Below are 25314 nucleotides of genomic sequence, written 5' to 3'. Positions count from 1 at the left end.
TAGTTTTGTTTTGGTTGGTTTTGGTTTTTTTTTTTCCTCTTGTAAAGTCAGTAGCATGGTTATTAGGCTATTATTGTATTAAACTTAGTTACAGTTCCATTAAAAAAAAAAAAAAATCAGTGACTCCATACTCATTTCAGTTGATCAGCTGGTAATGGATACTCTTTTGGACTCTTACTGAAGCATCTCCCATCTTGGAAGCAATTGTATGTTGTGAAATTTAGATGGGCTTCAGATTTTTCTCTTGGCTCCTGTGTGTTCTGGGTATGGTTTTGAGCAGGAAGTGGCCTAGTATAGATGTAACTACATATAACCCCCGATTTGCTGGCAAAAGTTAAAGCCCTGCCTGTATCTTCCAGGGAATTTGAAAATATAATTGTTTTTTTGTCTGTAACTTTCCACTCCTGGCACTTTCTGTGTGACTTTGATATTTTTGTTGTCAGTATTTTAATATTTGTCTTGTATTGCAGTTCCATCATCCATCAACCTAGCATAAGTCTTCAATTTAGGGATCTTGGATGTGTCTTTTCTTCACTGTTTCTAGTTAACTTCTAGCATTTGTGAATTCTAGGCTGAGGCATGTGTGTCTCATTTCTGATATAAGAACCTTAGCTACCTAACTCAGGGTCTGTGGGTTGCATCTTTTGGTACTAGATACCTAAACATTTATATACTGATGCAGTATAATTCTTAATTTCTGTGTGCTTCACTTGTTTGAAATGGAAAATGTAATCATTTTTCTGTCACCTTGTTTGCATCAGATTGTAAGATGTTTAAACTTATTCTTGTAGAGGTTAGAAACTGGCAAAAATCTGCATAATTTTCTGTCTGATGCAGATTTTACTCATGCTGTGTGAATGTAATTCTGTAGGAGTCATTGGAAGTACACTTGAATGCATAGTTAGGAATGAAAAATATCTGCCCATTAGAACTGAAAGGGGGTGGAAAATGATTTTAGTTTACAACAAGTATATTTTGGCATATTGCTTTCTTGCCAAGAGGAAATGATGGTTCTTAGCTTCTTCTTTAAAAAGGGATGTGTACATGGTGTCATAATTTGGGTAGAAAAATGTCTGTGAAACCTAGTCAGACAAGCTAAACTTTTCCTACTTGGTATTTTTTCCAAAGTGTTTTTAAGTAGCAGAATAACACATTTGGATTGATAATTTTTTTTTAAAGGCAGGAAATAAATTATTATAAAATTTCAATTAAACATGGATTTAAAGAGGTTGATGTGGGTGTTAGTTCCCTTTCTGTAAGTACTTGAAGCAAGTGCTACAACCTTAAGTCAGCACATGTAAATTTGTATCAGTTCCTGATCTAGGGCATATGTCAAGTGGCCGGTAAACATACTTGCGAAAGGTTCCTGTAGCACCCGATACTTGAATCTGACCTCTGAAGTTTTCAGAAACTGTGTTGGATGAAGTTATCTGTCTTTTACTAACTTACTAGACAACACAGTAGAAATACAGGCACCTGTCATGATGTCCAAATAAAATAATACCTATTTGCTGCTTACACACTTATTTTGACAAGTTAATTCTTGACTCCGGTAATCAAGTTACCAAAACAGATGGGCAATAAAGTTGAAACTGAGCTTGCCAAACAAATGAAATAAAAAATGTCCACTGGAGACAGCTTTAATCATCTTGAATCATTGTATACGGGCTTATGCCAGGCACAAAACTCGCTTGTGTGTTTAGTAGCCAGTAAACCTTTGCTCCCCCCCCCCCCCCCCCCTTTTTTTAAGGGACTTAGAGAATTCAGATGTTATAACCTAAAATTGATTCTAATTTGTCCTTTTTGGAGAAATGTTTTTGAACCCTTTTTTGTTTGGTTGGTTTGATTTGGACATTTGTGTATGCTTGTACAGATTTCAATCATCACAAAGTGTTTTGCCATTGGAATCCTTCATTAAAGTACTAAAACCATGAAAATAAAGTCTGAGTAGTGTCCTATATTCACAGATAAAAAGCCAGGTGAAGTTCTCATGAAGTCTTAGCAGCAGATGCCAAATTCTCACAGCTGGGGAAGAGTAATCCCACGCACCAGTCAGGCTGCTGAAGGCAGCTACTAAAGGCTCTAAGGGTAGCAGCTTTTCTGGGAGCCAGAAGGTTGAGTGCGAGTCAGTGATGCGCCCTTGCGGCGGCGAAGACTAACCACAGACCGGGCTGCCTCGGCAGCAGGGCTGCCAGCCGGTCAAGGGAAACGGTTATTCCCCTCCACTCAGCACCTGTGAAGCTGCATCCAGAACACTGTCTCCAGTTCTGGGCCCTCAAGCAGAAGGGAGATGCTCACAAACTGGAGAGAGTCCAGCGGAGGGCTGCTGCGGAGGTGGTCAGGGGGCTGTAGCATGTGACGTTCGAGGTGGGGGTGCGCACGACCTTTGTTTGGAGAAGGCAAGGAGAGAAAGATCTTTACTAGAGTTTTCCACTGCCTGAAGTAGGGTTCTAGAGAAGATGTGGCCAGATGTCTGAGAGGTGGAGGGAACGACAGAGTGCAAGTAGCAGAATGCACAAGTTGCAACGAGAGAAATTCCAACTGGACATAAGGAAAAAAAATTCACTGTGAGGGTGGTTAAGCACTGGAGCGGGTTGCTCATGGAGACTGTGGAGCCTCCACCTGTGGAGACTTTCTAAATTAACTGTGCAAACTCCAAAGCAACATGCTTTAACTTCAGTGTTGAAACTAATCTTGGGACCAGATGACTCCCAGAGGTCCCTTCCAACCTAAATTAGTCTGTGATTCTTAGATAATCTTAATTATTTTTGGTCCTTAACGATGAATGGCCAGGACTACTTTTGGCTTTATTACCATTAACTTCATGACAAAAGTATTGATTGTGTGCAATTTTTAGGATTATTCTTTTCTGCCAAATGGCATTATATTTCAAGTTGTCTTTATAAATAAGTGTCATGAAAAAGATGCATAAAATACATCTAAATATTTGCATTAGACTTGAATTGTTGGATTTCTTTCAATGCTTCTTCAGCATTGAACAGCCCTGTTCATGTAATAGACAGCTGTGAATAGCCACCTCTGAATCTGTGTAGTGGGTGACATTGAAGCTGGTGTTGGAAGAAAACTAACTGCAGAAATCCAGACCAGATTGCTCTATGTAAGAAACTGACCCAATCAGGAAGAATGTCTAGTCTGATGAAGCATGTAAATTATTCTCCGCCCCCCCCCCCCCCCCAAGGGCATCTTTCTAACTTTTAGTATCCATGGCATCTCTGTATATGAGACTTAAGCACAGTCTGCTTATGTGATAACTCTGTGTTTTGGTCTGTGTGCCCTCCTTTTAGGAGAAAATTTCACTCCTAATTAATTTTCCACCATTTTTAATTATTTCACTTTTTTACCTCTCTTTCTAGATGCGTACAATGTGTCTGCTGGAGAATAACCCTTTTTCCTAGAGGTTTTGATTGAAATATCAGAAATAATTGAAAAGTGAATCTTCTAGTCCCTGTGTGAAGAGATATCTATATATAGGAAAACCTCAATTTCTGGTCTTAACTTTTTTATAGTAGAAAGTTGTCTAGCTCATAATTTAGAGACACAACATTTTAATAGCTGAAGGAAACAGGTGGCTGCTGGTGAAATTTGATGGTCTAGGTCCATTTGTACAATTCAAAAGGAGAGGAGATATTAACCATTTATATATTTAAATGTCTTGTAAGTGGAATGTTTGCTCCTCCTTTCTTCCCTGTTTACAGTGGAACAAGTAATTACTCTGAGTGGTAGGACAGGCAAGAAAATACCAGAGAGCAGAACTAGTACTGATTTAATATTTCCTAGTTTTTTTCTTAGACTATTAAGAATTCTTGTACAATTCTTGTATAGCAATGGGGGGACAGGGACCCTACAGTTTACTTAGTACAATAAATCAATAAAAGCACAACTCCAGATCACTAATGCATCTTTTCAGATTCATGACAGACACATTACATAGGCTTTTGAATAATAGCTTGGGCTGTTATAAAGCCAGACCTTTAGGCTGTAGTTTTACCTACATTTTTTAAAATGAGCTTAAGTGGCAAGCCAGCCCTGGGGCTGGAAGAAACTGTCACTCTTCCTCCACCACTCATCTTGCTTCTGTTTACATCTTCACTTTGCTGGCACAAGCAGTTATGCAGCTTTGTCGGAAACTGTCTGACTCACCTGTGGTTGAAATGATGTCTTTGTTCTGGGTTAAGGTCTTCTGGGTTAAGGTTCAGCTCTTTCTCCTCCTTTCCCCTTCAGTCTGACTGTCCAGTCCTCTTTTGTCCCTTGTGTCAGCTCCATTCACCCTTTTTGTTAAGCTTGATTTTGTTGTTGTTTAAAATGTCCATGTGAGCGTCCCATCATTTAAATGTTTAGTAGAATCTTTTTTTAATATTAGAACTCAACATATCCTAACATTTCATGCTAATCTTCCCCTAGTACATAAAATATCTACAGTGATCTGGATTATCAAAAGCGAATTATCTAGGTTGTGAACTAACCAGGTCTAATCTTGTCCCAAACCTTTAGTCTCATCTTATTATCCTGGAGCATGCTATACAGAATGCATTGGTCTTCATGTCAGGTCCCACTCTGCCTGCTGCTTTTTAAAACTTACTAAAATCTCTAAGAGAGCTGTTTACAAATTTTCCTAAAGGTGAATGTACCAGATATGTTCTCACAGCCCAATTAACATAGAATACTAATTATTTGACTGGGCTTTTTGCTTCATTTGAGCTTTTCTCCTTCTTGTCTCCCTGACTTTGTTGGCCAAGGTGTCAAATTAACTGTTACTTATACGACAGTGCTTTTCTAATCTGCTGTTTTCTTCCATTTCTTTATACTCCCTCTCATCTTGACCATGCAGAACTGGATTCCAGTGAGCTGAAAGGGGATGTTTTCTTATAGTGGCCCCAGTTTCAGTGTGATCCAGTGATCAAATGCTTCTAAAGACTATTTCAGACAGTAGCATTTACATGTGAAAGTTTTTCTTCTTCCTGCAACTCACTTAAACTGTACAATACAAAAAGATGGCCTGAAACTCCTTATTTTTAGACATATTTTAATGTATCTATATAGTGATTTCAAGACAGCAAAGGATAGTGTTGTGGTTTAATCCCAGCTGGCAACTAAGCCCCACACAGCCACTTGCTCACTCCCCTCTGGTGGGATGGGGGAGAGAATCGGAAGGGTAAAAGGGAGAAACTCATGGGTTGAGATAAAGACAGTTTAATAGGTAAAGCAAAAGCCGCGCATGCAAGCAAAGCAAAACAAGGAATTCATTCACTCCTTCCCATGGGCAGGCAGGTGTTCAGCCATCCCCAGGAAAGCAGGGCTCCATCACCCCTAACGGTCACTTGGGAAGACAAACACCATCACTCCAAACATCACCCCCTTCCTTCTTCTTCCCCCAGCTTTATATGCTGAGCATGACGCCATATGGTGTGGGATATCCCTGTGGTCAGCTGGGGTCAGCTGTCCCGGCTGTGTCCCCTCCCAGCTTCTTGTGCCCCCCCAGCCTGCTCGCTGGTGGGGTGGGGTGAGGAGCAGAAAAGGCCTTGACTCTGTGTCAGCACTGCTCAGCAGTAACGAAAACACCCCTGTGTTATCAGCACTGTTTCCAGCACAAATCCAAAACACAGCCCCATACCAGCTACTATGAAGAAAATTGCCTCTATCCCACCCAACACCAGCACAGATAGTCATGAATTAGCTGTGAGGAGTTGTTATGTTACTTTTGTATTTTGTGTTCATTATGAATGATGTCCTGCCTGTGAATTGCCTGAAGTCTGTCAGAAGCCTGGGACTTCAGTTTTATTTGCTTGTTTGATTCATCATGAATAGTCTTTGGAGGGAACAGGAACTGTGTTTACTTGCCTGAGTATAAAGTAATGAGGAGTAAGAATTTCCTTTTATCCTCATTGTTCAAACCAGTTCCGATAAGCCTTCTGAGTCTGGAATACCATTTTAATAGTGTTATTCTCTACCTGTAGACTTGTTTGTTGTCTTCAGAAAATTCTTCCTGCAAATCTCATTTACAACTAGTTTTAAAATTACACTTTCATTGAATCATAGAATAATTTCTGTAAGAAGGGATGACCAGAGGTAATCTCATCTAACCATCTGTTCAAATCAAGTTGCTTAAAATTAAATTAAATTTTCATTTGAAACCAGTTAACATGTTTGCATTTTTTTCGTATCTCTAAGTCCTGTTGAAGCAAATTCAGGTGCTCAGCATTTCTTGAAAACTGGGACACTTTTATTTAGAGGCCTTAATATCAAAGTAGAAACTCCATTCATTGTGGTTTTAAAATCCTGGCTTCAGCTTTTAAAACTTAGTGCGTAACGCTATGGGTACAGCAGAGGAATAAAGCTACAGAAGGTGAACAGGCAAAATAATCAGGGACCATGGAAAAAAACTAGTTAAATTCTCTTTGTTTGTGGAAAATTAGTTATATTCATGAAGAGAATGAGAGAATCTAGACTTGAATAGCTGAGACCACTCTTGGTACCACTCTGAGCACTGTGAGGGAATGGCATTTAAATAAGGCCTTTCATGTTTTCTATACGTAGGTATTTTTAGAAAACTAAATGGTGATATTTTTCTTCTTATTTCTGGAGGAATCCTGACTAAATGGACACTTAATTTTCCATTCCATAGGGTCAGCTCATGTGGCAGTTGAACTAAGCTGCTGGGAAATATTTATAGTACCACATGATCTTTAAAAATAACTTCCCAGGCTACACTGTAGATTTCTTGAATTCTTAAAATCTTTGCTATTGTAGATAGATAACCATGACATTCCTGGAGTGGAAAAATCTTAGCTTTGCTGATTTAGGCATTTGTATTTATAATTGAGTTGTTCGTATTTACTTTTTAAATTTGCAAGCAGTTTAGATTGAAATTCACCTATGCAGCTGTGGAAGGCCAGAACTTGAGTGGGTTCACTCTCTAGGGCAAAATAGGCATTTCATACAGAATGCATAACATACAGAATAAACTCTGCCAGTGCATTAGATCCCATCTTTAAAAGAGGGTCGGTCACTATTGATCCTGTGTGAACTGTGAGGTCTAGTGAACAGAAAATACAGTTCTTAGTAGTACATGTGTTGCTTAGCATAGGTGCTTTCTCCTGTCACGTGAAACCTTTAAACAAAACCTAGGTTGCAATTCCACGTTACACCTAATTTCATCCCTGTGACTGCTGCTTGGAGGGTAATGACAGTGCTCTCGCTCCACCCTTGCTTCATATACTGTGCCTGCTTGTCACAGGGTGAGGCAGGTCATTCCATGAGTTGATGGAAAACTAGTAATGTTTGTTCGTATTGTTTTTCCATTGTGTGGCTAGGGAGGTGGGGGACAGCCAAGAAAGGGGAAAAGCAGAGCAGTGCTGCTTCTGGCTGTAGACTGCCCTCAAGGTGAGCTACAGATAAGGTGAAACTGCATGCAGGAAACAAAGTGACTTGTGAGAGTCAAGCTAGTGTCTGAAGTGATCCTGTTATAGTCAGTATAAATACAGTGGAAGTCAGCAAAACGGGAGTCCCATGCAACACTCTGAAACTGCTGCCAGTGTATTGACTGCAGAACGGTCGTCTTGGACCTGTAAGCTCACAGGCTGTGGCAGCAGCTGTGAATTTGTTACAGTTTTAGGAATAGAAGAGAATGTAGTTCTACAGAGCCATGAACTGGCACACTGATCTAATGTATATATTTGACTTCAGAGTCTTCAGAAGAAAGCAGAATTCTTTCAAATATAAAGGAGGAGGAATTTTTCCTTTGATTTTTTTTTTAAATGCCTCCTAAGTTTTATAGGACATAAACCTTCCTGCATATTCTGACTCCTTTTCCATCTTTGCTGCTAGATTCTTTTCCCTTACTTGTTCTCAAATATTTCCTTTATAGCTTGCTCATCTTTTTATAGTACTAGATGTTTACGTAGTTAGAAAAATGATTACAATGATTATATTGTGTAAGTGCTTAGTGTTTCTCCTACTTAGACTACGTGATACGCTGCTGCTGTTTCCTAGAAAATTACTGTGGTCAGACTGTCATCTAGTCTGTTCTGGACAGTAAGATACTGTTTAAACGCTGTTCTTGTGTGTCTGGATAGGGTGGCCCTTTTCAACTGCTTTCACTGCTGCAAGACTTTTTTTTTTTTTAGCCCCTTGACTGCCACATGACAGAGCAAGCAGTAGACAAAAAGCTGTATTGATCATGGTGATGACCATCTTGAATGTGGTGCTTAACAGTTGTAATAACTTATTATATAAAGCAAAAACGTGGATAAGCAGACTGCTCTTAGCTTTTGCATAATCAAAACAAGCTAGTTTCTGATATTTGTCCTTTATGTAAATATGTTTTTAGTGAAAAATAAATCCAGGTTTGTATTTAATCTGAAGAGCTCTAGATACTTACGTGGCCTTAAAATGCACCCTTGTTTGAAAGAGGTGGTGTAGAAGAAACTTATTTCTTAAGGAAACCGACTTTTTCATACAGCTTTTTCATACAACTTTTTGCCATCTATTTGGGATAGCATACTTACTTCATCCTGAGAGAACTGTGGCCACATTTCAGGGATAGGTGACATCATTTTGGATGTACAATATCTCTTCTAAAGAATTGTCTGAAGACTAGATTTTCTTGGTGCTATGAGGCAGCTCAGGAGAATAAATGCTATGAGAGATAACAGGGCGTCAGAATTTTCCTCTAACACTGTGTTATGTGGGTGTTTATATTTACCAGCTTCCTTGCAGCTTCTTTTACTTGTCTTTTATTAGTATTCTTTTTGATTATGCTTCGAGATAACAGATTGAATGTTGCATTAGATTTTACATTGGTGTTCTTTTAATAACAGAAAAATACACCTCAAAGGATGGGTGTTAGGGGACTTGTGGTGAGTTCACAAGTAAAGGAGAATTTCTAACTTAATGACATAGTGTGAAATTTCATAATTGGTGCACTCTTCAAAATGTTGGTTTTAGAAGAACTTACCTGACACAGATTAATGTTGGGTGTTGATAACAATCCATGTGGATTTGTGAGTACTTTTTAATGTCTAGGTCTTTTGCTGATATGATAAATCATTTTCAAAGGAAAGTTCATTGCATTTTTACTCCATGTCTGTTTTTTTGCAGTGCTTCCAGACAGGCTCGCTCTCTCTGAGCATGCTCTTGTTCAGCTCTTAATTTCAGGATAACCTTATGAAATCTCTCCTGCGCTTCGCTTTGTCCTTCATATCTTCTTGGTCGGCACTGTTTTATGTCAGATATTTGCACCTGCTGGATTTAATTCCTTTACGTGATCAAGTTAACTACTCGACACAGGTAAAACTGAGTTCACCAACTCTTACAGCAGTGGTGTGAAGCCTTTGCAGCTGGGTGGTCCTGGGCTCTCAGTGCTGTCTTGTCCTGAAGTAGTCATGATGGAATTGAGTTTGCCACAAATTGGTCTTGCCTGCCTCCTCAGCAAAATGGGATTAGCTTCTGAGTGGATGGCTTAGTAAGGAAACACAACGCCAACTTGTAACCACAGCTTCTGAAACCCTACTGATCCTTTAGTCTAAAAGATAAGTCTTGTAACTCTTGGGGATGTTCTGAACGCCTGGGTTTTGTTAACTGATATCGTGTAATGTTCCAGTGGTTCTGCTGGTGACTGACACTTGCTGGAAGTGTTGCCTACGTTGTTTTTACAGACTGCTTTTGTACCTGCACTGTAGAGCCCAGGCACGCATGGTTCTAATTCCGTGTTTTGGTTAGGGAAAAAAAATGAGTGGGCTGTAATTCACAGAAAAACATATGTAGCTTACTTTTGACTGTCATCTTTCCTGAAACCCTTTTAGGAATCAATGAAGAGGCAGCCTGCTTCTGGTAGCCCTTTTTTTTTGTTTGTTTGTTTTTTACTTTTTTCCTTTCCTAGTGGTCTCTTTGGTTAGATGATGAGATATGCTTTTGTTGGGGGGTGGGGAGGAAGCTACAAGGTCTCTTGGCTTCTGGAATAAGGCTGTTAGCACTAGAGCAAATTCTTCTATCTGCCTAGAGATGGTAAATCCTTTAAAAAACAAAACAAAACACCCCCTCCTCCCCCCAAAAAAACCCCAGACAACCACCCCACAACAAAACAAGAACAACAAGGAAGAACCGTGCGCCTGGGAACACATAGCTGTTCTCAACAGCTGTTCAGGGACTGTGGTCTTTTGGCTGGTCTCTTCTGCTTAAAATGTCTGATTATCTTGTGATCAAGGTCACAATACAGAGAAAAGACAGAAAATTAAATTCTGTAACTTCCACATTGATTTCACAGAGGAAATTCTCACCTTCTGCAGGAATCCATAATGAAGAAAAAAATAGCTTACATTGCTTCTATGGTGAAACAGACAGTCACCAACAGATGGTCTGGTCTGTTGGTGAAGCAGTGTCAAGACAAGTGAATGTTTATGGAAGATATCAGTGATGAAAATCTACGTAACTTATTGTATGGTTCACTAGATTCCTCCCTCCCCTTTTACCTAGCTGGGACTATGTTAGTGTGAAGTATTCATTCTGCTTTAGGCATTTAGATTTCTCCCTGTTGAAAGCAAATGAAAGCGTTATTTCATGTGTTGCTTAAGTTGCTCAAAATCTGGGCTGCTGTCAGAAGGGATGGTCCTGCCCTGTTCCCAGCTCAGTGTTACCACCACCTTCTTTCTGCGTTCGTGCAGCGTGCCTGCTTAGAAATCTGTTTTGAGTGAAAACTAACTTTAAAGAAGAGAAATACCGAAAATCTCAGTTGGATCACTGCTCTGATCTTGCTGACAGGAAGGGCAGTATGATCTTCTGTCAGTTTTAGCCAGCTGTAAAACCGCATCTTGAGGCTGTAGTTACCTGAAGCGGTATGACGCAATCTGGAGGCTCGCTGCTGATGAAAAGAGAAGATCCCACTTCCATTCCTCTCCTTTCAGAGGCTCTGGCACGCTTTAGATCCTTCTGTGACTTGATTCAACTAGATAATGTGAAAGAAATTTACTCACTGATTCTACCTGGACGATAAGCTGAAACGGTTCATGAGGAGACCTGGTGTGTGCTGAAGTGGGTGCAAGGCAGGGGAACGGAACTGGGCAGCCCAGAGTAGGGGGAGCAGAAGGGAGGATGCAGGCATTCCCCTCTAGCTATCGGTGAGCACGGCATTGTGTTGCACAGCTTCACTTGAAGTGTATTATGAAAACCATATTATGCCACAGTGTGGAGGCTTACAGTCTAGATGTTGACGGCTTGTAGTGATAGTTGTTCTACTTCAGTCTTAATGCTTGGTGCACATACCAGATGTACAGATTTACAGATAGAAAAATTGCAGGCAGTTGTCTTGGTTTGAGAAACCTTGTTGTAGGGTTTCTTGTTTGTGTACATTAAATAAGTAAATACAAAGATGAGTGTTAAATTTTCTTTCTCTTTTTCTTGTTCTGCAGACTTTCTACTAATCTGTGTTCCATTTTTTCCATTAGTCTAAGCAGCTCTTTCAGAACTGCTGGTCTCTTAAAATACAAATTGAGCAGTTTGAGATTAAGTGTGTGTATACACACACACACACAGAGACACGAATCTGAAATGTGTAAGTCAATTTAGAGCAAATTTACACTTTACATGGGAAGGTTTGTATGCTGTCTATCAATACTACATACCTGTGACTTAAAAAAGCATTTAGTATTGGGCTTTGCTGCTATTAAATTCAAATAATCATTGATTAGATACTTGAGTAGCCAAGATTAAGTACTGTTTTAATTACTTCCTTCTTTTGTATGAGAAGTTTTTTTTACCGTGACAGTAGGCAAGAATAGTTATGAGGTTAACAGCCTGAAATAGCTTTTTATTATTATTTTGATTGTTGTTTTTTTTCCTTTAGCTGGAAGTTGTTTAAAATGTTTCTTGTATTATTGCTCCCAATCCAGATGGCTTTCTGCCTTTGTTTCAGTTACTAGATGTGATATTGTTAGTTAGTCACTAGTGCCACCACACATTTTACAGTTTGGCCCATGACTCATTCTCGCCGCCGTCTTATGTTGGCAATCAGTATTGTTCTCAGTTTAAATACTTGTTCTCTCTCTTGACCCCTGTGATGTCAGCTACTGGTGGAAACTGGGTGCCGACTGTAAAAGACACTAACCTGTTTCCTTGAGGAAGGAAATATTAAGTAAGTGCCTGAAAGCAAGAATAGCTTCCTAGCATGCTCAGATTGGCGTGATGATGGCTCTTCTCTTTTTAATGGAATTTCAACAGATTCTGATGTCTGTGTTGGAAGTCCATAATTATAAACAAGTACCTTCCAAGAACTTTAAAACTCTGCGTGTTGTGGTGTCTAGGTTACAGGGTATGTAGCAGCATTTTTAAGTCTTGCTTCTTTGAACATTTCAAACTCTTGTTGATGCACTAAAGTGGTTTCAACAATTGCAAATTTTGTGGAAAAACCTCTGAAAGAGGCTGAAAATAGAAAAGATCTTATGCTGAATTGAAATAGAAGTTATGGATGAAATAACTACATAGAACAGATTAATGTTTTCCTTGCTGCTGTACCTGTTAAAGTAATGCTTTATAATGGCGATACCACTTTATTTTACCATGATGACCACAGAAGATAACTGAAAATAGGCTGTGTGTGCATCCAAGTATGAAAAATCTTTCGGTTTACATAATTCAAATGATTTTTCTGTGTCTGCTATTTCAGTTACAACAAAATTACAGCCAAGGTTTTATGGGTAGAAGTAGCTGGATGGGAGAAAAGAAGTAATATCCCATTTAAGTAGTATCTTGTTAAAGATACACTGATTGGTAATGACGAACTTACGCATTTTCTCAAGATTTTTTGGGTAGATGCTGTGTTATTCTAATAGTGTAGTCTGTGTTGCATGGTGGGGTTAAATTTTATTTCTTTCCTTTAGACAACTTAAGAAATGCACCATGCTAAATTTTCCACACCCATTGATGAGTGAAGGGATGGATTTATAAAGATCTGGTAATTAAGATAAAATATTTTCATACCTGATTTGTTTATTGTCACCAGGTCTACACCCCCACCCCCCAGTTCTTTTTGTTTTGATTCAGTCTGATGCAGTGTAGTGGATTTATTTGGGGAATGAGGACCTGATGATGATAAACTATTATTCAGTAATGGTGATGATAGGAGCTCCCTAATTGTTGCTTCTAATGAGAAAAAATGTTTTTCCTTATGTATTTATGCTTTCTGAAAGTTAGAGGTTTTTTGTTTGCTGTTAATGAAAATTCTACTATATTTTTATCTAGTACAAGCAAAACTTTGTTGTTGTTTTGTCCTTTTTTCCCTTTCCTAGTGGTCTCTTTGGTTAGATGATGAGATATACTTTTGTTGGGGGCTGGGGAGGAAGCTGCAAGGTCTCTTGGCGTCTGGAATAAGGCTGTTAGCACTAGAGCAAATATGTGTCAGAAGTTGATATGCTAAATGTGATCCACATATTTAGTGTGGTAACAAGACGTGTTGGCAGCAGCCATGCTTGCGTGAGTCCTCACAACTTTGCTAAGGCTGAATGGAAAGGTTTTGAAATTACTCGGGTCTCAGTACTCCGTGTATTTACATGGCAGTTAGAGGTGAGACCTAAGTGTGTTGTCTTGTATCTAAGGCAGCTTTGAACTGGCAAGCTGATAGTAGCACAGCTGTGGTACCAAATAGCTGCTTTCAGTATTTAGCTGGGCTCCATGCGGGTTTGGGGCTTGCCATTCCACTGGTGGCTGGTAAGCTTTAGGAGATTTCTGTTCTCTCTAGCCAGCTGCCTTTCTCTACTGGAGATTTTAATCTCCTGAATTTTTCCAAATGTTAGATGGGCCATTTTATATATTTACAGTAGTTGGAGGGATAGAAACCAATACTAAGGAAGGATGCAGAGACGGACTGTGAATATTTTAGTGGTGATTTAAATGGTACTATTTGTTTAACAGTGATGATCAGTAAAAGTTAGCACTGAACAGCCCTTCGTAGTATGTTCAAAATATTGATAGCTTGTTTGTCAATAAAAAGTTAAGCTTCTATAGTAGTTGATTTTTGTGCTGCTGGCATATTCTGTTATCCATTGTAGGCACATTCAGCTTTCCCCTATGCTTGCTTGCTTATTTATTTATTTCATTGCAAGCTGTCTGTGTAAAGCAAGGGATTACAAAGAGACTTTCCAAAGTACCACTTCTGTATTTCTGTTGTGAGTTAAGGATGATGATGCATATGACAATGAATTGTTTCGTTTAAAAGCCTACCTTAAAGAGTTGAATTTCTAAAATAGGAATGTCAAACAAATTTAACTCGCTACAAGTGAAGCGTAAACTCCTGCATATCATAAAGTTTGGATTTAGTAGCTGATGGTGTGACTTTTCCCAAACTAAGCTATTTTATAAAGAAAAAAGATAAGCTGGAGAGGGAGGGGAACGAAACACCTTTGTTATGATGTAGTTGGTCTCCTGGAGTTTTGTGGCGGGTTCAACTACAGTGCGTTATAAAAAGATTTCCTGGTTGCTTGTTTTGGGGGAAGAATATTAATAAAGTGCTTTGGGATTGAAAAACTGTATTCATAAATGCATATACATTTGGAAAGTTTGCACAGCATGATAATTACCTGTAATTCTATGGCATGACCAATTTAAGCAGTCTTGTACTTTATCTAGGTATACCTTTGTAGGTTTATCACCTGTAGAAAGGATTACCTTTTGATAATGGATTTTGCCTAGTGTCTTATCAAAGGGGAAAATTGTGTGTCAGACTTTTTAGCAATGTAGTCGGCAGTGGTGACTGGATTTCAGAAGGCTGTTGTACTATTTCTTTTTTAAATTTTTTTTTTCCCCATTTGCCAATGAGCTTGTTTGAACCTACTCTGTGATGTATAAAGAACAGCAGCCCAGTGTATTGGTTACATCCTGCTTTTTCTGCTGGTGCTGTAGTAGGGTGTTGTGGTTTAACCTGTCAGGCAGCTAAACACCACACAGCCATTCGCTCACTCCCTCAAACGCCCCAGTGAGATAGGGGAGAAAATTGGGGGGAAAAAAAAGAGTAAAATCCATGGGTGGGATAAAGACAGTTTAATAGGACAGACAAAGAAGGGAAAATAATAATAATGATAAAAGAATATACAAAATAAGTGATGCACAGTGCAATTGCTCACCACCCGCTGACTGATGCCCAGCCAGTCCCGGAGCAGCGGCTCCCCCGGCCAGCTTTCCCCAGTTTATGTACTGAGCATGACGTCCCATGGTATGGAATGTCCCTTTGGCCAGTTTGGGCAGCTGTCCTGGCTGTGCCCCCTCCCAGCTTCTTGTGCACCTCCAGCCTTCTCAGTTGGTAGAGCATGGGGAGCTGAAAAGTCCTTGACTAGTGTAAGCACTGCTGAGCAACAACTAAAACATCAGTGTGTTATCAACATTGTTCTCATGCTAAATCCAAACCTACCAGCTACTAGGAAGAAAATTAACTCTATCCCAGCTGAAACCAGGACATAGGGGAAATGCCTTCAGTCAAGCAGAACAGGCCTGATTTCAGAGCAGGGAAGGTATCTAGAAGAGAAAGGAAGGAGTGATAAAAGTAGTGGAAAGCTGTAATAGTAGTGGAGTTGCACATTCTGGCTTATTTTTTACAAATGGTGATTTCCCACATCTCGTGATGTCCAACAAGAATTAGAAAGGTGTAGGGGTAACTTGTCTTTACTGGAGAAGTGCTTTACAATAGTCTTTTACAACACTTCCCATCCCTTTGTCAGCTGAAGAGCATTGTCTGGATGAAGAGGACGGTAAATACTCAGTGAAGTGATTGAAGGGAAAACGCATCTTTAGAGAGTGGTAATCGAAAGATAAGACTTGGAAGGTCAGAAAAACTAGTGGTAGCATTAAGAGTAAATAAAAATGTCTTGAAATACGAAGGACGAGTGATCAGGAAGCCAGTGTAGTGAGTTGAAGTAGATCACACAAAGGGTTTCCCCCTACCCTGCAGTGGATGTAGTTTACACAGTGGGTTGAATTCACAGGAGATGGTCTTTCTTTAAGGGTGAGAGTAAATTGAGGTAAATGTCTTCAGAGGAAAATGTCACTATGTAATAGTGTTGAAGATTATTTTTCTGCTATTAATAAAGACTTTCAAGTTGAGTATGTCACTCTGGCCACATTTGTGGACAACTAACAGGAAATTTGCAAAAACAAAATTACAAAATTGATCATGTGCTTTCATATTAAATATTGCTATGCTTTGTCCAAGAAGTTTGCTTTGATTGTATTTTATGCAGGTAAATAGTTTTAGAGAAAATCTAAAATGAATTTCTAACTTTGTTTTTAGCTAACCTCTAATCGGTTAGTTTTTTCTCTTACTACTTTGTCTTAACGATATAAACATCTCAACAATAGTGCTTTAGCAGGCAAGTGCTTTTATTATACTAAATGGAATTAATGAGTAAAACTATGCTTATGTGTTTGCAATACTGGCATTTGAGACCCCAGACTTGCAAGCTGAGCTGTACAAGCAGGCTTATGTAAACTTTCCAAAGGCTTTAAAATGTGTGTCTAATTATAGAAGGTTACATATACTGATTTCTTTTTTTTTTTTCCTCCCCCCTAAGGCCATGTGGTTATGATATTATTGCGATTCCATAATGCCTCCTGCCGTGACAGACAGCCTTGACATCTGGGCAGTGGATTCACAGATTGGTGCTGATGGCTCAATATCTGTGGACTTCCTGTTGCCCACTGGAATCTACATCAACCTGGATGTCCCTCGAGATGCCACCATATCTCATATTAAACAGGTAATACCAAACGGTCAATTAACTGAAAAGTTAACTGATATTTGGAATGAGTGCTGTTTCTGATTTTTATGTGCCTTTTGGCAAATCAAGTAATGAATTTGAGTAGGCATAAAAAAATAATGTATTTAAGGTACGTGCATAGCAGATTGATTAATAAAAATGTATATGTGTCTGGGGGTTTGGAATGTTTTTGGGTAGATGGCAAGGTTCGGAGAAATTCTTGCTGATGGTTACACTTCAGCAGAGATTATTCTAATAGCTCTATATTAATACTGTATTGCTATAGCTAAACCTTTTCTTAACACATTGGTAATACATTGTACGTTTATTTAACATTTCTCTGATTAGCGTGGAAACAGGAGACGCTGTGTCTAATTTGATTTTTAATATAGAAATTACAGATGGTGCTCCTGCTTCTTTTGACTGACACCAAAGATGGACGCTTTAAAAACTATATGTGCCACTTCTTAAAGGTTGTGTACAGTGCCTTGTTGGGGCATCACTTAAAAAGTGAGGGAATACTCAAATAGAAGGAAGGGGAGCATGTAAGGAAATAACCACGGATATTAAAGAATAATCTACTGACCTTTCATTAGATAATGGCTGTGTGAGGGCATTTAGGCAAGTTACTTTAGAGTTAGGTAGTGGGTGAATTACAACACCAAGTAATCTGCTCCTTAAGCATAATAAACTTCTAAAAGAAAATGAAGTGTGATTTCTCATTCCACTGCATTGCCTGGTAAATAAGTACATTGTTTTTCATTCCTATCCAGTCTGACAGTATTCACTTGTTTATAGAAATTATTTTCTTCGTATCAGTAGTAGCTTCATATAATTTATTGTACTCCTAATTTGAAACTTTCTAGACACTGAAGTTTGTTTGTTTGTTTTGGTTTTTTTAATGCAGTGGACCACTTAGTATTTTAGAAGAAATGAGAGTGCCACTAGAAATTGAAGCAATCCAAGAAATAAGTTTTATGCTATACTCAAATACTTGAAATAATTCAGACTGGAAAAATGTCACTGTTGTTATAGTAAAAGGGTAACCTGGGCAACTGCAGGTTAGTTGGTGGGTAAGATAATGGAATAGCTGATAGTGATTTAAACTGGTAAAGAATTTAAAAAACAAGCGTGTAAGTGACAACAATAAGGGACTTGAACTAAGCTGCCTGGTTTTCTTGATGGTTGTGACACACTGAAACTTAACACGCTATAAACAGGTTCTGTTGATACTTAGCTGTTTTTCAAAGAAAACGAGTGTTGATCATTACGGAGGTCTTTCATGGAAATCACTGTATTTGAAAATACAACAAAAATGAAGACTTTGACGGCATACCGGATTAGTAGCTTTGCTTCCACCACGTTGCTGTGACAAGCCCTAATTTGTGGACCCTTGGATGTATAAATAGAGGACTTGAGAGCAAATACAAGGAGTTTATCTTGTACATGAAACTGTTGAGATTAAAATAAGAGCACAGAGGAAAAATAACCAATTACTTGAGGGCTGAAGAATTTTTCATTTCTGTAGACTTTATAATTCTACCAGGCCAGTACTTTGGGTGATGGCAAATGGCTACTTTCAGTGGAAGTCAGTTTCAGGGACTTCATGGCTTTTAAATTTTACAATTGTTGAGGGATATAATAAGTACCAGTAGCTGGAAATTGAAGTTAGACAGCTCAGGAGGGGGGGAAAAAAAAAGGTACATATTTTTAATCAATATAATTAGCTATTGGAGAAGAACACAGAGGCAATCATAGATTTAGTCTTTTGATACCTTTGAAGTTGGAATTTTTGCTCTACGCCAAAGGTAGTTGCTGGATTCACCTCTCACTCAGCTAGGCAAAATATACTGGAATACGTTTCTGGAAGGCAGAATTCATTGTACAAATCTATGAAGTATATGCAGGTATGTTCAGTTCAGCAAAAGGAGTTCAGTTCAGCTTCAATTGTTTGAGAAGAGATTTTTCAACAGAGGTTTTTGCCTTTGCATTATTGATCCTGCAGTTCCTGTTTCAAAATAAATTTCAGAAACAAATCCATAAAATGTAAACTTTTAAAATTAGGACAAAAATATTCTCACAGACAAAGATCTGAATAGTATTTAGGTCGGGAGAGCTGTTTTTATTTCCAATTTTGATTTCTGCTAAGGATTTGATATATTTGATACGTTGGTGTTACTTAAGGTGTAATCCGCTACTTAAATATTCTGTTCAGTAAAGCATTATTTAGTGTTCTGTGGGCAACTTGCATGTCTCAGTGGCCTGCCAGTAATTTACAAATAAATTTACTTTAAGCTTCTCCAGACAACAGGGAATTTTTTATTCAGGAATTAGTTCCATAGTGGGAACTTGTTGTCTATATATTACAGTAATTACTGGAAAAAGAACATGTAGATGTGTCTTGAGGGAGAAGGATTTTGATAGGAAGCTATAGGAATGGGTGGAGGAGAGTGACAGTTTGCTGGTCAGTGTCAAGAACATCTGCCTCCAAAATCAGTAAGTGCTTTGTTACTGTAGTGACAGCTGCCGTCCTGCAACATTACTGCAAATAGGACTGCGTTCACTGGGTCAATCCCAGGATAAGCGTCAGGATGAGGTGCTGCCCTTCTCTCATCACCTCGTAGTACTTGTACCTATGTGTTTTTTACCCCTGGATATTTATGCACACAAGTTGCTGCTTAAAAATAACCTCAAGATAGAGACTACAAACAAGACAAAGTAAACATATAATGATATATAGGGATAAAAATGAACCAAGTTAGCAAACGTGTTACTCTTATGTTCATTTGGGAACATAAATGGAAATTAATGTTACCTTCGGTGCCATAAGATATGTCCGTGCTTTCTTGTTTTGCTTTATTATTTATTTATTTTCTTTGCAGCTGTTATGGAAGCAGGCACATGCCTATCCACTCTTTCATCTCCTCATGGAGATTGACTCTTACATGTTCTCATGCGTGAATCAGACTGCTGTACATGAAGAATTGGAGGATGAAACACGGAGACTTTGTGATGTTAGACCCTTTCTTCCTGTCCTTAAACTAGTCACAAGGAATTGTGATCCAGGAGAAAAGTTGGATTCCAAAATAGGTGTCCTTATAGGCAAAGGTAATTAAGTTTCTTTTAATTTTTTTTAAAAATGAGGGTAAACTTTGTTTTGTATGAGGGTCTTAATTGGGCAGGTAACAGTGGAAAAATTTAAAATTAAGTATTCCCCTTCTCTTTTTGTCCCTGACAGAATTTCGCTTTCTCAAACTAATATTGATATAGTTTAAAAGAATTTAAATACTCAAGATGAAACATTTGGAAGTTGGTGAAAGCTACTCTCTGTGTTGTATTTCGGCACTGTATTGTATTATTACATCAATCGAGAGCAAATTTTATCTTACTAGGTGGGGGAAAAATCTATAATATTATTACTAAGTGAAGGAAAGCATAATCCCTGAAAAGCGTTACCATAAATAGCCTAACAGCAAACTGGATGCACAGAAGGAACTAGAAATTATTATGGTTTTGTTATACATGGTTTCTGAGTTGGTTAACAATATGATTCTTGTTTTTGCTCTCAATTGTGGCACTGATTTTCAGCAAACAATGAAAAGCTATTTTTAAAGGTTTCACAGTAACTTGTTCTTGATGTTATTTCAGAATTTTCAGCTTTTAAATCTACTATGCTTGGTTATACAATCAAGATTGACAGGGTCGTGTGAGGTCATACCTCTTGTTTTAAAACAATGAACTATTGTTAGCTCTTTTATAAAGACTGCAGGTTTTGTTTAGATTTCAGCAGTACACTGTCTGCCTATTTGTTAAAACTGACAATGGAAACAGTTAGCCAGTTTAACCATTCAGACATATTCTGACGGATTCTGAAAGATTCACATTCTTTGATTGAATATTTTGCTTGTTATATAGTGAGATCCTTCCTTATGCAGCCCCTCTTCTGTACAGTAGCAGTGGAAAAAATGCGTTCCTATCTAAGCTTCTAAACTTAGTGTTTTGTTCTCAAAAGGTGTTCAGTGCTTTGTGTAACTTGGACAATGTCCTCCAAGGTTCAGGAGAAAATAAAGAAACACACACTTGCAGGCCCTATATTTCCTGAAGTCCTGAAGAATCACAGCTGTGTGGACTCTCCACTATGTATTCTGTCTTTACATATTTTGGAAAAGGAACTTTACCGGTCTTGGATTGGTTGAAATTTCAGTCCTGTCATTTTGACTTGAGTAGAAGATTTTAATCACAAGGAAAATTCAAGAATAGATTTATCTATTTACGGTCCCGCTGTTGTCCTTTTTTACTTTGAAACAAAATAAAAAAGATAATGTAATCTTTCTGTGGGATTAAAAAAAAAGTTTGCAAACACTTCTTTCCCTCTATGGTCTTTGATGCATTTGCTGTGCTTTCTTTGCATTTGCTCTTGTGAGGAGAAACTTAAAACTTTCCAAACTGTCTTGAACTCGGGGTGAGGTTGGCTTTTCCATTTAATAGTACCTAAGAAAGGCATTGGTTCTTGCTGTTCAAACTAAACTCCCATGCCAGGTTGCATGGGAATTGCGCAAGTAACTTTGGAAGTCCACTGATGTACAGGACAACGTGGAACCCAACTCACTTTTGAGCACCCATTTTGGATGGGATGTTTGAAGAAAACCACTTATGTAACCTTAACTTAAAGATAATAAAGGTTTGAGTGGGATGGTAAATAGACGGGCAGTATTTGTACAGGTATGTATCCTTTTGCTTGCTTGAATTCTTTCAGGTCTCCATGAGTTTGATGCCTTACAAGATCCTGAAGTGAATGACTTCCGAGCTAAAATGCGGAGAATCAGTGAGGAGAAGATTCAGTCGCTTGTGGGTCTCTCCTGGATGGACTGGTTAAAGCACACTTACCCACCAGAACAGGAACCTGTTATCCCAGAGAGCTTCCAAGATAAGCTCTATAGTGGAAATCTTGTAGTAGCTGTTCATTTTGATAACTGCCAGGTAGGAATGGTTGTTCATCACATTTAATGTACTGTTCTTGACCCTGATCTGAATTAGCATGTGACTGATCAAGGATGTAAATGAAATAGAATACTAACATTATGGTGTTTGCTTTAAACTGCAAATTGTTTCATGGGGATGCTTGACTCTTGAAAGAAAGTGAGGACGCAAACCTACGGTTGGGAACTGAATTTCTGAAGTCAAATTACAGTTCTATTTCTAAAGTGAAAATGTACAACTTGTATGTTCTGTATTATTTCACTTTCGTTTAAACATAAAACACAATTCAAAGTTGTCAGGACTTCTTTTGGCCAACTGTTACTGTGTTGCTTCACTAGTGTTCAATTTTAGGGTCAGGAGATGCTGGTGAATTGGGAGGCACCATATTCAACACATTTCTTTTTGTGTGTGATTCATTGTTGAACATCTTTGGGGTTGGTCTGCTAATTAGGTTGAGCAATACATTTTAAAAAAAGAGGAATTAGTATTCCCTACGCTAGACATGCATATAGGCAAATAAAACACTAGCTGAGACTTGAGAGTTACCTTTTTGTTTCATCTAACAAATCCATACCTTATTTTTAAAATAAAAAACCCTTTAGTTTCCACGTAAAATGATTTAGCTTCATTTTTTTGATGTTGAAGTTGCTATGATTCTACTTGAGTCCAGCATTCCCATTATTCATTTTTGCACTGTGCTCTTTTTGATAACAGTGAGGGATCAGCATGGGAACCTTAAAATCTCACAAGTGTGTAAATATTTAATCAGGTGATATTTGGTGTCCATTTTGACCTGGGTCCTAGATACTTATTTTCTAATGATTCAGCTGACCTTATTTACAAAGCTATATTATTTCTAATACTATCTTTTTTAACTTAAAAAATAAAAAATCCAAAGTGGTAAAATCATATCTGACTCTGGAAACACTAAATGCAGAGGTGAGTACTAAATTTGGTCACCAGTAACACTAGCTGATGCTGGATGCATAGGTGTTTTTATGACAAAACCTTTTTCCAGTCGTCTTTGGCTTAGTAGAGACTTGTAGTTGTCCAGGAGTTGAGAATATCTGTGTGTTTGTCAGCTTTTGATTAAGATATTGTATATATATGCACATGATAACAGTACAAAAGCAGTGCAAAAGTTCATGCTGCTGCAGAATGTATTTGCCTGCCACTGTAATAGCTTAGGCTGCTGACATTTCAAATGTTTCGAATGCTTCTGCTGCCAGTTCTGACCTTCAAATCTATTAACACTTCAGATCTGAGCTGCTTTTTAGAGCAGTAAACTCTGTTCCAGACTTCACTACTTGCACTGAGTACTAAAAATCATCTCAGGAGAATTAAATAGGAAAGTATGGGGACTGTTGTGTTCTTTCAGTAGGAACGCTGCAAGATTAAGAGGAAGGAATATTAAAATACTTTTTGTCTAGAATGTGTGGGTGAGCTGTAAAAGCTACCTGATTGTCTCTGGAGCAAGAGAAAGAGACTGATCCCCATTTCTGTGACATAGGCGTAGAGACCTACAATTTGGAAGTACGTCAGCCAGCTTCCTGGGAGGAAAAAGTGTCCTTCCCTGACTGCCCACTCTCCGTTATGATAGGAGAAGAAAGCCTTCACGGTTTGGCAGCTTTCTGAAAGGGGGAAGCTGTTACGAACCATGCAGAAACTGAGAATTAATTTTGCCTGATTTTAGAGAGTTAGATTTTTCCATTAGGGCAGCTTGGCTTCTTACCGGTAAACTTCTGTATAAATAAAGCACAAGTCAAAAGAATGTTAGCCAGACAACACTTACATTTGTAAATAACTGCTTTTAGAATGCCTACGTCTTCAGGAGTGTGTGTGTGTGTGTGTGTAAATAAAAAAAATGAAAACAAAAAACCAGAACTCACTGAATCAACCTTTGCAAATAAACGTGTGCAGAGCATAATGTGGTAGATGAAGGGAGATGACAGACTTCAGAGACGACCTTTTACATTAGGAACTTTAAATGAGTTTAACCTTTTTTTTTTTAAATTTAAAAAAAAGTAACATCTTACCTGTACCTTTTTGGAACACATCAAAGTTAGAGATGCTTTGAAAATATGTAGATAGCCTCTAAAAATTTTCTTTGAAAATCCAGAGTCTTTCCATGTTGTATTCGAAATGCTACAGGTATTGGCTGCTACCCCTCTTTTCTGCACTCCCCCAAATAAGATGGTGTTTCTGTACGTAAATCACACTAACAGTTTCTTCTGCTTTACTTGAAGCTTTCTTTTTCTTCTGAGTACAGTGATACCTAGAAAGAGGATCACTCGCTCGTGGCCAGAAAGAAGAATTACACATCTAGTACTGCTAAATACCTTGAAATGTATGCATGATTTATTGCCTCCCTCGTTCACATTCTAAAATACAAGCTTCTAGATCGATATCCTGATCTAGAATCTTTAAATCACTGCTGAATCAATTAGATAAAGTTCTGTGTTCATAAAAGTATTTCTGAGACAAGTTTGGAAATTGATCATTTTGCAGCTGTTAGGGTGACTATTGCTCTGATTGCACTAAAGATGTAGAGATTAACTGTAAGTGTTAAAATAGACTGTTTTTAACAGTAAAGTATTTCTGCCTATTTTATTGTGGGTGCTATGATTTAAGCTTTGTAAGTCTGACTATGACAAGTTTGACATTCAGTATTCCTGTTTGTGTTTTGTTAGGATGTATTTAGTTTTCAGGTGTCTCCTAACATGAATCCCATCAAGCTGAATGAGCTGGCAATCCGAAAACGTTTGACTATCCATGGGAAAGAAGATGAGGAAGTTGATCCTGCTGACTATGTGCTGCAAGTTAGCGGAAGGCTAGAATATGTTTTTGGTGATCACCCATTAATTCAGTTTCAGGTACATAAAGCTCTTCGGAACTTACTGTAACAGTTCTCTAGTGCCTTGGCCAAAATTTGACCTTGCTTCCTGTGCCATTGGATGGTCAGCTATGCTGAACAGTAATACACTTCCTCCTCGTGTCTGCTGCCCTCTCCAGTTGTAAAATACATGTGCACCATTTCCTTTGTATCTTTGTAATGTAGTATTGTTTCTTTGATTTGAAAGTTGCCGTAGAAATAGTCTGCTAGCTGATAACAACTCTTATCCATGGGCTTTTAGTATATACGCAACTGTGTGATGAACAGGACTCTTCCTCAGCTGACTCTAGTTGAGTGTTGCACCATAAAGAAAATGTGCGAGCAGGAGATGATTGCCGTAGAAGCTGCCATAAACCGAAAATCATCCAACCTTCCTCTTCCTCTGCCACCAAAAAAAACAAGAACAACAACTGTAAGTTGATATGGAGAATATCTAATAATCAAAGGAACAGTGACTTGTGGAATACAAACCACGCTGCCTGGGATTTGTGCTGCTGCTACTGTTTTCCAGTGTAGGTCACTGGTGTTGGTCACCAGTGTAGGTGACCAATGGGAGGCAACGGAGCCTCCCGTTGCTTGTGAGAAGGTTTACATCAGAAATAGCAGACTTTGAGGCTTTTTGGAAATTTCTTACCTTTCGTGCCTTATCCATCTTCCTCCTCCCCCCACTCTCTCCTTTCCATTGCT

General features: G+C 38.4%; 1 protein-coding gene across 7 annotated transcripts in view; it reads left to right on the top strand.

Moving 5' to 3' along the window:
• PIK3CB (phosphatidylinositol-4,5-bisphosphate 3-kinase catalytic subunit beta) overlaps positions 1-25314 on the top strand; it is a 106860-nt gene that overhangs the window by 43603 nt on the left and 37943 nt on the right. For 5 of the 7 annotated variants that reach the window (XM_076340829.1, XM_076340830.1, XM_076340832.1 and 2 more), the window contains 5 exons: positions 16569-16754; positions 19637-19862; positions 21511-21734; positions 24425-24607; positions 24869-25039. In XM_076340829.1, coding sequence (XP_076196944.1) covers positions 16602-16754; positions 19637-19862; positions 21511-21734; positions 24425-24607; positions 24869-25039 — 957 coding nt within the window. In that variant the 5' untranslated portion in view covers positions 16569-16601. Of the gene's footprint in view, positions 1-9117; positions 9307-16568; positions 16755-19636; positions 19863-21510; positions 21735-24424; positions 24608-24868; positions 25040-25314 lie in introns of all 7 variants that reach the window. The other 2 variants (XM_076340836.1, XM_076340835.1) reach the window with 2 other exon arrangements.

This window comes from Aptenodytes patagonicus, chromosome 6 (assembly GCF_965638725.1).
Source record: "Aptenodytes patagonicus chromosome 6, bAptPat1.pri.cur, whole genome shotgun sequence".
NCBI lineage: Eukaryota > Metazoa > Chordata > Aves > Sphenisciformes > Spheniscidae > Aptenodytes > Aptenodytes patagonicus.
Note: the sequence above shows the minus strand (reverse complement) of the source record. Positions and strands in the feature narration are given on the sequence as shown.